At 42.2% G+C, this 13,103-nt stretch overlaps 1 protein-coding gene across 1 annotated transcript in view; it reads left to right on the top strand.

The window, feature by feature from the left end:
- prss12 (serine protease 12) overlaps positions 1–13,103 on the top strand; it is a 48,031-nt gene that overhangs the window by 19,391 nt on the left and 15,537 nt on the right. Inside the window, exon 8 of the mRNA XM_084105724.1 lies at positions 8,003–8,144. Within this exon, the coding sequence (XP_083961850.1) occupies positions 8,003–8,144 (142 nt within the window). The remainder of the gene's footprint in view (positions 1–8,002; positions 8,145–13,103) is intronic.

Below are 13,103 nucleotides of genomic sequence, written 5' to 3'. Positions count from 1 at the left end.
TGTCAAAAGCCTGCTATTGCTATTTCTCTTACTAGCAGTTTCAAAAGCAATAATATGACCCCTTATGACTGCCTTAAGAGTATCCCATAAAATTGAATCAGAGACTTGGCCATTGTCATTATTCATAAAGAAATCATCCAGTTTAGCGTTAATGTAGCTTTCAAAAGCTGGGCCTTTAAGTAGGTAAGGGTTGAATCGCCAATAATAACTTTGTCGTGGCAGGATTTTATTAATCTGAAGTGAGATGGGGCTATGGTCTGATATAAGCATGTTATGGTACCGTGTACCAGTTACTCTGCGTATCAGTTCAGAAGTAACCAAAAAACGGTCAATCCTAGTATAAGATTTATGAACATGCGAATAAAATGAGTATTCCCTTTCTGTTGGGTGATGCAACCTCCAAATATCTACCATGTTCCTTTCCTCAATCAATCTATTGAGGATCTGTACTGAGGTTATACTAAGAGGTGGCTTTGAGGATGATCGATCTAAAAATGGATCTAAATAACAATTGAAATCACCGCCAATAATGACATTTACACACCCAGATGGTATTAAATCAAAAATCTTTTTAAAAAATTGAGGATCGTCAATATTAGGACCATATATTTAACATTGTGATGTGCAAAGAATTAAGTTGTCCTGAAATCATGACATATCTGCCATGAGAGTCAGTAGTCATCGAATCAAGCTGAAATGAAATACCCTTACGAAGTAAAATTGCTACCCCCCTGGCCTTACTGCTGAAAGGAGCCTGATATACCTGGGATATCCAATTCGCCCTAAGTTTATGTTCTTGTCCCACAGCTATATGCGTTTCCTGTAGAAATAAGATGTCTGCTTTCAAGGACTTGAGATAGGTAAACACTTTACCTCTTTTAATGGGGTGGCTAAGCCCTTTAACATTCCAAGAAACCAAAGTTAAGGTAGGATTTCCTCTATTAGTTGTATCGTTCCCTTTCATGTAAATCGACCTAGTAAAAAAGAAAAAAATGTAAAATAAAAAATGCAACTCCACAACCTAATCTTATCCAAAAAAGATAATATGCACATTACAGTCTCTATGCAAACTCCATAGTACTACACATAGTACTAGTACAAAATTTATTCTTGAACTGTCCCAGCGACTTGCCTCAGTTCTTTGTCTATGTATAACTTTGCGTCCGTGGGAGATGTAAACATTCCAGTATTTCCATTATAGGTGATGCAAAGCTTGGCGGGGAAGCGCAGAGTATGACGCACCTTAAGCTCTCTTAACATTTGCATCGCCTCGCTGAAGCTCCGACGTTGTTCCATTACCTCAGCCGTGTAATCCAGAAAAAACAGCACTTTACGCCCCTGGTATTCAAGCTGACGTCCCTGACGAAGGCGTAGAATGTGCTCTTTGTCTTGAAAGTAGTGGATTCGTGCGATTATTGCGCGCGACTTGGCTCCTTCCGGGGGCTTTGGCTGCGGTACTCGGTGTGCACGATCGATGACTGGGAGGTCGGAAAAGTCGTCGAAAAGTTGCTTGATCAGCTCCGCCACAAACTCAGTTGGCCTTCCTTTTTCAGCTCCTTCTGGGATACCGACGATTCTGATGTTATTACGACGCGATCGACCCTCGAGATCGTTAAGCTTGGACTTAAGCATCTTGTTCTCTTTATTTAAGGTATCCAGGGAAGTTTCCAGAGAGAGGATACGAGTTTCATGATCACTGGCCTGCTCCTCTACCATCTCGACTCTCTCACTTAACTCACGTTGCGCCGTTTGTATGGTTTGAAGAGTCGCTTCTAGTTTATCGAATCTCTCATCGAAGGCACTGATGATCTTTTCCGAAATCTTCTCCATCATCCGCGACATGTCTTTTTCTTCCAGCGCGAGGCCAGCCGTTTGGTCAGCCATTGCCATGTTGTCAGGAGCATCAGGCTGTGGCTGAGAGGGTTTAATGCCCTGGGGCTGCTTTTTTGACGGCATCGACAAAGCTTAAGGTTAAAGTGTAGTGCTATGGTATGTCAAGCTAGACTTTTAGCCCATTTAAAAGTAGTTTAGAGACGTTTAGATTACAATTTTATCGACTTGGCTGTGGAGAAGATGGCAAACACGTCTACCTCTTACGTTGCTCCATAGCGCCCCCTCCCTGAATTACTTTTTACAGTGAATGTTATATTACACGCACTACTGAATATATATGTATGCAAAATCCACACAGACAGTTATGATCTGAAAGATCTTTAGTATCTCTCTAATATCTCAGGACTCTTTGATTCAGCATAATGTATTAGCCAGATCAAGACAGATTGAACAAGTGCTGCTAATGGTCAGGGGACATGAAGTCAGACGTTTAACAAGTACAGCTGCCACTAGACTTATCATGTCTGACTCCTGCTGAGCTTCATAAAGAGCTGATGATTTTACCTGATCCAGACAGACACACAATTACACACGTACATATGGAAAACACTCCTACACTTCCAGATGTCAGAATTCAGAATTATATTAAAGTTAATTTAATATAACAAATTATATGAAAACAATTGTATTTAATAAAATAAAAATAACTACGTATTTTTTGGGGGGGATTTTAATTCATTAAAAATGTTTTTCAAGAAACAAGGACATAAATAAATTTGAATGGTAGAACAAATTTTTAGGAGCATAACATCTCTTTGTCTCGTCAATTTGTTGTTTGATTAATATTTACAAAATACTGTAACAGATTGGGACAGATCTATAGTGATGCATTTCCACTGCAAGAAACCACATTTTTTCCTGCCTTAATTTACATCCATTTAGGCTAACACAGGCTAACTAAATTATTGTTTTGCAGAGAGTTCACCATTCACGTGAATAAAATATCACCATGAATAAAATATCCAGACGTAACTTTACTTTCACATTATTTTGCAGCTTTTCTGTATCTCAGTTTGATTCCAACTTTTCCCCTCTATCCCAGAGCCCTTTTGTAAAATGCAGCAGAGAGAGAAAGAGAATGTGTGTGTAATAGATCTTTATGGGCAGCAGGCCAGTCAGAGTGTGAATAACAGAATGAGTGACAACACTGGAATTGGGAAACGGTGAGGTATATCACTTACACACTCACACATACACACACTAGATACTATTGTTTGTGTGTAAATGCCTGCTGCGGTCCTTTTTCCTGCACTCTCGGGCTGATTTAACTTTATTGAGCAACTGATGCTTTCAAGAGACTCACTATAGAGGAGATCTCCTGTTTAATTCATCTTACTCAAACAGGAATTCAGATGAGTGTGTTTTGTTTGTGTATAAGAAGTCTCTTATTAAACACACATTTCAGAATTCATATATACAGTGTTGGGGGTAACACATTACAAGTTACGTAAGTTGCGTAATCAGATGACTTTTCCAAGTAACTAGTAAAGTAACGCATTACCTTTTAAATTTACAACAAAATATCTAAATTACTTTTTCAAATAAGTAACGCAAGTTACTTTGTTTTCTCATTTATTAACTGACACCTCTCCTGTTGCCATGGTGAGAGAAATCTGGAGTGAGGTGCAGAGGTGTTGTGTGCTGTGTAAACATGATGGTTATTGTAGTTCTAGACTACTACAATAGTGGGAGCATGTGTTTATTCATCTCACTTGCACAAAAACAGATTTCAGTATTCCTCAAAGTATAAAAATAGTGAAATGCAAACTCAGCATATTATGCAAACCTGCAACAATTAAATATGTTAATTATTGTTTATTTGTCCAATGTACAGTATTTGAATTGACAAAATTAAAAAAGTTGTCACATCATTTGGGAAGTGTAAGAAAAATGTTTTTTTTTAATTTTTTTTACAGTGCATACAAACAAATCGTCTCAGGTTACAACTGTAACCATAGTTCCCTGAGAAGGGAACTCGCACTGTGTCGATGACGCTCTGGGTACGATAATGCCCAAACGACATGCTCACAAGTACCTGTCGTGTGAGAGCACAACTACGACATAAGCACCTGTGAACCTGGAGCAGCATCCAGGTCCAAGTTATAAAACTTTACGAAAGTGAGCGGAGAGGACCAGCCCGCCGCATCACAGACGTCTTGAAGGGAGACCCTCGAAATTAAGGCCTTGTTGGCCGCCATACTCGTGGTAGAATGAGCTCTGACAGCCAAAGGTGACGGCTGGCCAGAAGCTTCATAAGCAAGAGAAATAGCCTCAACTATCCACTTGCTGACTGTCTGTTTGGACGCAGGGAGCCCCTTTTTAGATGATCCAAAGCAGACAAACAGCTGATCAGATTTCCTCCACTGGGCAGCTTTGTGGACATAAGTATCCAGCGCTCTAACTGGACAAACAAGGTTTAGCTTTTGCTGGACATGATTTCTGAAAGGAGGACAGAATGCCTGCAAAACGAAAGGCCACGGTACGTTGGTCGGCACCTTCGGAAAATAGCCCGTCTTAGGGAAAAGGAATGCCTTGACCATCCCTGGTGCAAACTCAAGGCACGTGGGGGATACCCACAGAGCTTGAAGATATCCTACTCTCTGTAGTGAAGAGATGGCTAAAATAAACTTCTCTGGAACCGCATCAAAGGGCTCGAAGGGAGCCGTAGATAAGCCTTCTAGTACAACAGCCAGGTCCCAAGCTGGAACTCTGGTATGAATTACAGGCCTCAGCCTCCAAGTGCCACGAAGGAAACGTGTTATCCAAGGGTTTCTCCCCACAGATACACCACCCAAAGGGACGTGGTAAGCAGCTATGGCAGCCACATACACCTTCAGTGTGGACAGGAATAGCCCTGCAGAAAAACGATTTTGCAGGAACTCTAGTACTGAACTAACTGGGCAGGGAACTGGAGGGCAAACCCACAGGTTCCATATCTCTGGGCGGGGGTGAAGGATCACTCCTTCCGCTTGAGATAGAAGGTCCCTCCTGACCAGATCTCCAGGGGAGAGCCATCAAGGAGGGTCACCAGGTCAGGGTTCTCGAACCGCGTTAGGCCCTACCCCCTCACTATCATCCAGGTGCCTCAGCAGGTCAGCCTGGTATGCCTCTAGTTCAGGGATGGGCAACTTCGGTCCTGGAGGGCCACTGTCCTACAGAGTTTAGCTCCAACCCTGAAAAAATCACCTGGCTGTAATTTTCTAGTAATCCTGAGGATCTTGATTAGCTTGTTCAGGTGTGCTTGATTAGGGTTGAAGCTAAACTCTGTAGGACAGTGGCCCTCCAGGACCGAAGTTGCCCATCCCTGCTTTAGTTAGACATGGTGTGCAGACATGTACACTTTACCCACTAGCGCAGATGTTGTTTTTTGGGGCTTAGTGGGTAGCGTCTGGCCTTCAGGGACAATGCTGAACTAGAGGACAGGTGGTTTGCAAGTGTCTATTCCACCTTTGGGCTCACCCTATAACCATTCTCTTTTAATCCCTTGATATCAAAGTAGACATGTACTTGAGGACTAAACAAGCGTGCCGAGTATGATTTATTCCACAACCTCGATATTTCTTTGTGGAGATTGGGAAAAAACAGTAGGCCCCATGGTGGAGGTACTTTGTTTGGTGTTAGAAAGCACTCGTCCAATTTGCTTTTAGGTCGAGCGCCCTGTTTCTCGGCTGGCCAATCAATGTTCAGCTCAGACACAGTGCGAGAAACTACCTACACCTGCTCCTCATATGCAGGGGAAAGATATGGCGAATCCTCCATCCCTGTCTCGATGCTCAGCACATCCACTTCCTCAGAACTGGACAGCTGAAGCACCGGGGTCTCCCTCGGGGCAGAAGAAGCCACAGCGTGGGCTTCCGATCCCGGAGAGAGAGTACTGGATCCCCCGGGTAAAGGCTGAGAAAGGGTGGGGCACAATCTCATCTTCGGTGCCAGAACCGCAGGAAATGCGAACCTGAAGACTCTTCTCAAAGAGTGACAGGCGAGAGCGGAAAAAAATGTTTGTTTGCTCACCATTCTTTTATATATATTGAGTTGACTATTTTGGGACAGACAACAATAAATAAGACAAACAGTATGAACACACAGTGCTTGCTGAGGCACAGAAGATTACGCCGGTCATTCTGGATGTGCTTTTATGCTTTCCTGGTTGTGACGTCACCCGTCTGTGTCGTTCTGTCTCGCCATTGGACTAGTTGACACGTGCATCAGATGCAACCACGCAGATGTGTTCCTAAAGCATCATCGATGCAGCGCGAGTTCCCTCGAAAGGGAACTAAATTTTAATTACTAAGGCATTAATTTTAATTACTATAGACCTACACAAAGATATTTAAAATAAAAGTAAAAGAGTTTTTGTAAGATTTACCTTTTTGTATTTTAGTACCCTAAGCATTGCTTGAATTCATCTTACAACACACACACACACACACACACACACACACACACACACACACACACACACACACACACACACACACACACACACACACACACACACACACACACACACACACACACACACACACAGCCACAGCCACAGCCACAGCCACAGCCACAGCCACACAGCCACACAGCTTCCTCTGTCAAGTTGATGGCTCTATGAAAATGTGGTGAGTGTGACTGGGAAACTCTCAGGGCTTGAATAATGTCTCTTTCTCTCTGAATGAACTTAAATTTAGTTCCCATTTGCCTTTGAGCCACATGGAATCCATAAGGGTTCACATGGAATCTGTGCCCACAAGACAGAATTTCCGCAGATTTCCACAGAACCGGAACACCCGTCTTTTTTTAAGTCATTCATCTCAATACTCTCAGCTCCGTTTAACACATGCTTAAATGCATTCTGCAGAAAGCAACAGATTTACCTCCCAGATCAGCACAGTGATGTCGGTTTTGCTTCTATTGTGATTCATTTTAACATGAATTATTACTCTACATCTATGTCTCTGTCTATCTTACTCACACACCAGAAAATCTTCTATACTGATGAAAGATGACCATTATATACATAAACACTCAAGTTCTCACTCTCGACATGCACTCAGAAGAAACACGGTATTTGGATGTGTCCAAATAAATAAAACCCCTCTGAGTGTGCCTTTGTGGGTTTTTTGAGTGTTTTCCATGACATCTCATAGACGGAGCTGATGAAAAGTAGAGACCATCTGAAAAAACAATTTCAGCAGGGATCATTATTGTATGTTATTGTATGTGTGTGCGTGCTGCTGGTGCTGAAGGCTTTATGAAGTACATTTGATTTAATAAAAAAAGTACTTGAATAGCGGCTGACAAATGAGACATGACTGTGAGAAATGAACTTCATGTTATAGGAATGATTAGTAATGCAGATGTTCATAAAGCTGTATGTTCTTGTAATGCATAGAATGTTACACAGACATATAGAATATGTAGTAGAGCGACAAACCATAAAAACTTGCACACACAAGTTATTATAAAGTGACTCAAGTGATAAAAATAATAATCAAACACTAAATCCAAAATAATCCAAGCCTGTAGGCTGTGTATGGTTGTCATGCAATAAAGCAACTTGGCACATTAATATAGAATTCAGCTATTGAGCAGAATATCTGCATCTGTGTAATGTGTAAGTGGAGGCAGATGTTTCATGAATGGAAACCTAAAACTCTCCCTTCAGCACAAGGTGTTTTTTTATGTCTCTTACTGTGTAACACACACTCATACAAATTCATATATGTGGACATAAGATGTCTTTCCATAGCCTCCCTCATTTCCTCTATTCTTCCTCTCATCTTTTGTGCTCCACAGAAGAAAGAAAGTCATGTCTGAAAGTCAAAGAAATGTCTGCTTTTCTTTTGTCCATACACTGGAAGTCAATAATCAAAATCATGTTCATCATAATCATGTTTATTTACCAACAAATAAAACTTCAAACTTTAAACTTCATTATACAGAACATATAAAATATATGTATATCTGAAATGTTTTTGCCTATTAGCAGTCAACTGCTAGCTTGAACCTATAGCCAATCAGATCCGTCTAGATGCTGAACCACTATACTACAACCTGCTGATTAAAGCGAAATGCAGTGTGTGTGCATTCATATACAGTATTTTGTTTTATCTGTCAGGTCTACCTGTGAGACTGGTGGGTGGAGAGAATGAGAGAGAGGGGCGTGTCGAGATCCTGGTGGGTGGCCAGTGGGGGACGGTTTGTGATGACGGATGGACGGATCAGGATGCAGAGGTGGTGTGCAGACAGCTAGGTTACAGGTGAAATCAACATGTTAGGGTCATCTGAACAGCCTTGTATGTTCAGTCTTTTAATGTCATTCAGAGATAGTATGGTAAAATAAATGTATAATAATTTAATCATGACATAGACAATTAATGCAATATGTAAGCAAATCTAAATGCTATTAATGTGAATTTTTTTTTGCACCCACACTCAAATACACACATTAAAACTCAAACTAGAGAAGTTAGGTTTGATGATAAACTTTGAAGTTGCTTGAGAAATTTTAAGTGTGAAGGTTTTATAGTCTTAATACAAATTCAGATGAAGAAAGGAAAACCATAATAGACCTATTTTTTCATGATTGCTGTCTTGTGTTTTAGTGACTTAGTTTAAAGTGAGTTCCTATTGTTTCTGTTTACTTCCTGTGTTTAACTTCTGTTTCACACATACTCGGTTTGCAGCGTGTATGTGGTATGTGTTGCAGTACGATACAGTATACGATACAGTATATGATGCAGGAGCAGCACGCGCTCATGTGCTTTGCGCAACTGATCCGCTGTATACCACAAACACAACATTTATTCATTATTTTTATTTCAAATCCAAAAGTTGTTCCTAAAAAATGTTTGTTTGAGATGTTAACAGATATACAGGCTGCACATCACTGAACACACTAAAAGCACTTATAAACTTCACCAATAAGTGGGAATTTCAGAGGAATTTCATTCTTCCGGGATGAAAAGCAAAGTTGAAGCAACTTCACGGAATCTTAGGTAGAAGCGTGCTTTCAGAGTGTGTGATTGGCTGCCAGCACGATTCTACATCAGTGCTTCTCTGCATTTATTCATGAGAAAGAGCTTGCGTTCAATCCAATCACCGCGCTGTAGTATGCATGAGAATGAGATCGCATTACAACGGATAATTCAAATGTCATGAAGACCAGGTTCAGCGCTGTTCATTCACAACTCTGCCTGTTCTGCTGCGTTGTTGTCCTTCAGCCACATGTGTTGTAAGTGTATATTGCCTCAGTAAGAGTGCTGTTTGCGTTTTGATCTGGAGTTTGACTGCAAATACAACGGTTTCTGCGCGGAGCGCTGCGATGAGTTTAACAACGCTCGCAACGCGGATCATATCATATACGGACTGCAGCGAGCCTGTTTTAAGTTTTTATGGACACATTTCATATACTCTAGTGCTCTAAACATGAACCAGCACCGTGTATGCGCACATATTTAACCACGTCTTCTTTACTATTACTATTCATAATGATGTAGACAGAGAATTCAACGAAGAATGGTCAAAAAAGGAACTATGCTTTTATTCTTTTTGTGTTAAACTGACGTGTTTCATTTGTTCAGAGACTGTAGTGGTGCCCTGTTTTTTTGTGTTTTTCCTTCATCAAGGTGCCCTGTTTTTTTGTGTTTTTTTTCCTCTGTGATCATATTTTAATATTCATATGTCTGTATAATGAGTGCGTTGTAGGTCTGTGTTTTATTGGTTGTTGTCTCCCCTCTTCCCGCCCCCTACTCTCCCACTTTTCCACAGCGTTACATGTCCATTTCTTCAGACTTTTTCAACTCAAAGGTGTGAACGACCAGGCTAATTTCATGACACTTTAAACAACGTATTATTCAACGCATTACTTCTATATAGATTTTTATATTAAAGGTCCTATGACATGCTGCATTTTGGATGCTTTTATATAGGCCTTAGTGGTCCCCTAATACTGTATCTGGCTATCTGAAGTCTCTTTCCCGAAATTCAGCCTTGGTGCAGAATTACTGTACAGCCACTACGAGCCAGTCCCACAATGAACTTTCTTTAGGACGTGTCATTTCTGTGTCTGTAGCTTTAAATGCTAATGAGGAGGAGAGAGGCGGGGCAAGGTGGAGGGTGGGGGTGTGGCCTTGACCAGCTTGCGGCCACGGTACCATGCGCTAATGTTTACAGTGGATGTATCGCAATGGCTCGTAGACACGCAGTTGTTCAAGCTTTCCAGTTTAACCCAGAATCTGATCCGGATGGAGAAGCACCTGAAGAAGTTGCAACTCAGCGGCTACAGCAGGACGTCTCCATATGGTTAGTTAAAAATATTGTGTCTGGATACGATACTTTAGTTGGTTTGTTTATGTATGCTATTACATTTATTATGTAGCTAACGCTAGCCTACGTTGTTGGCTTTTCATGTTGCTCTAATTTGCTATCGTTCTAAAGCTGTATTAGCATCTATATCAGTAATCTTTGTAGTTTAGAGAAGACTGTACTCTGGCAATTTTTTTAATGACAAAGTTCTCCATGTCCACGTATATTGAAGTCATGTTACACATAACTCATAATTTACGCCTGAAGATTTACCTCTACTCAACACCTGCTTGTCCACTCTGTCATATATATATCCAAACACTGAGCAACTGCCATGCTTCGCTCGTTTGCAAGCCATGATGTCTCTCGAGGAAAAAACAATATTGCACTCGCACGGTCATACAGTAGCTCATTTTCTCATGGGTGGGCCAAATTCTCTGGGCGGGCAAAGCAGAGAAAGGGGAGGTAACCTTTCCCCGTATGACGACATATAGGGAAGATTCCAGATTGGCCTATCTGAGCTTTCATTTTCTCAAAGGTGGAGCAGGATACCCAGGGCTTGGTTTACACCTATCACCATTTCTAGCCACCGGGGGACCATAGGCAGGCTAGGGGAACTCATGTTAATGTTAAAAAACCTCATAAAGTGAAATTTTCATGCCATGGGACCTTTAATTTGCTCAAGCAAGTGCCAAAAACATTTAAACTTACTTTTCTTATGTTAAAATCACAAAATGAAAATTTAAAATTGTTACAATTGAAAATTGTCCATACAAAAAATAGCTGACTCTCATTAGACTGGGTAAACCCAGCCCGATCTGCCATCGATCTGATTTCACCCTGCAGCTCAGGCTGGAAACCTGTAAATTTTTCTATCCTGCTTCCGTTGCAAATCTGCGGGGACCAATCACTAACTGGCTTATCCACCTGGTGCGCTATTGGCGGGTTTAACATGATAATGTCTCTCGCACGACCGTAAATCCAATTCCTTTTAACCTCTTGACGATGCTCAATGGCTTCTTTAGTTTAGCAAACAAATCGCTCGAGTGGATGTAAATACCACTCACTTTCATGTTTTTTTTGCACAACCTGCAAAAATCGCTCGATGCCATTGCTGCTTCTGCAAACCGTTGATCAATACTACAAACCAACACGTTTGTTGACACGTTTCCTGCCTGGAGTTTTCACATCGCTCTGCAAAGTACGTCACCCGGATCGTTGGTCTGATTGGTTGAAGGACTATCCAATTGCGTACAGAGTCATTTGAACTATGTCCGTTGATCATGCCTCTTGTGCAGTAGAAAATACAGAGCAGACTCCCCAGACTAATGTTCAATCTTAAAAGATTGAGCTTGGTCTGGTGATAGTCAGACTAGACTCTCATGCTTTTTCTTTAGCATTTAAATCTTTATATAAAAAGTTCCACAGGTCGTACAGAACTTTGTTTCTCCACTTCAACAACCAGTGTCATCCATTGTGCAGCCTTCTTGTTCCGTGTAGTTCTTGGACCACCAGCCTGTCATGTCACACATATTATAACAAACTGTGCAGTGTGTTTCACAATAAAAACCGCATTAGTTATTTTTGATACTCCATGGTCAGTGTTTTGCTTTTCTTTGCTTTACCCCGGGCTTAAAGTAAAAAGATGACTGTGAAAAATGTATTGTCAAATAATTTAATTAAATGCATTTATGGTGAGAACTATATTTTCATGTCAATCTGTGTTCATTTTGACCACGAACCATGCACTGTCACTTTAATTCAGCGCATGCAACACAGCAAAAATAGACTCTGATTTAGACTGCTGCAGACGCTCAACTCCTGGAATGCATTGCCGGACCGCATCCATGTGCCGTGTGAATGCTCTAAACTGGTAACACGGGCACCGGAAAAAATATGCACCGCATACGCACTGCAAACAGAGTATGTGTGAAACAGGCGTAATACCTGTTTGCTTTGTGCCTTGCTAGCTTCCATAGTTACCCTCGTCTTTTACCATGGCTACTTATTGCCTGCACCTGTTCATTGTTCCGGCCTGTCAGCAACTGTGGTGGTACAAAGTGCACAACAAAGGAGTTGTAAACAACTCTTTATTTTAATCCACAAAACTCAGGAGAACATTGGTAGAACAAAGCCACGCATAACATTGACGACCGATGGAGAGACCATCAGGAGGTGGTAAAGATGATGGGAGGGGCCAAGGTGGAGACAGGAGCAAGGGGAGTCCGGCGGAAACCCAGAATCCAGCCAGAAAGGAGGCCCACGGTGTCATTGAGGGAGGGTGGAGCCAGACGGAGACGTAGGAGTGGAGAGAGGGAGTGCAGCGGACAGCTTGCAAGTCTGGCGCAGGCAAGGTGACGCCAGACCAAGGAGCCCGGTGGAGGCGTAAGTCCGTTGGTCCCAGGTGGAGCTGAGGGCTGGAAGAGCCAAAGCGGAAGAGTCTGGACGACGTGCAGAGGTGGATGATGGGATCAGTGGCTGGAGGCAGAGCCAGGGAAAACCTTCGTCCAGGAGGAGCTGAATGGCAGAAGGCCCAAGGTGGATCCACGCCACAGAGGGGAGGTGGAGGTGAAGGATCTGAGGGACTTATGGGAGACAGCAGAGACTGGGCAGAGGAACTGGCTGAAGTTGAGTTGGGAGAGGGAGCCTGGGAGTTATCATAGGAGACTTGGAGCTGGGCGGGACTAGCATAGACACAGGAGAACTGGAACTGGACGGCACCTGCGGGAACATGAGAGACATGGTAACATCCTTTTCAAACAAGCGTAACACAGAGGCCAGCGGCAGGACACCCTCAGTGACAGGAGTGTGGGTGGGGCTCCATGAGCATTCCTACGGCGATGCACGGTGTTGACTGTTGACACACCTGATCAGACATCTTGCGAGGCTCAGGCTCCAGGGCGATGGTTCGC

The sequence above is a fragment of the Abramis brama genome, assembly GCF_963993115.1.
Source record: "Abramis brama genome assembly, chromosome: 2".
NCBI classification, from domain to species: domain Eukaryota; kingdom Metazoa; phylum Chordata; class Actinopteri; order Cypriniformes; family Leuciscidae; genus Abramis; species Abramis brama.
The sequence above is the reverse complement of the archived record's forward strand: the minus strand, read 5'-3'. Positions and strand labels throughout refer to the sequence as shown.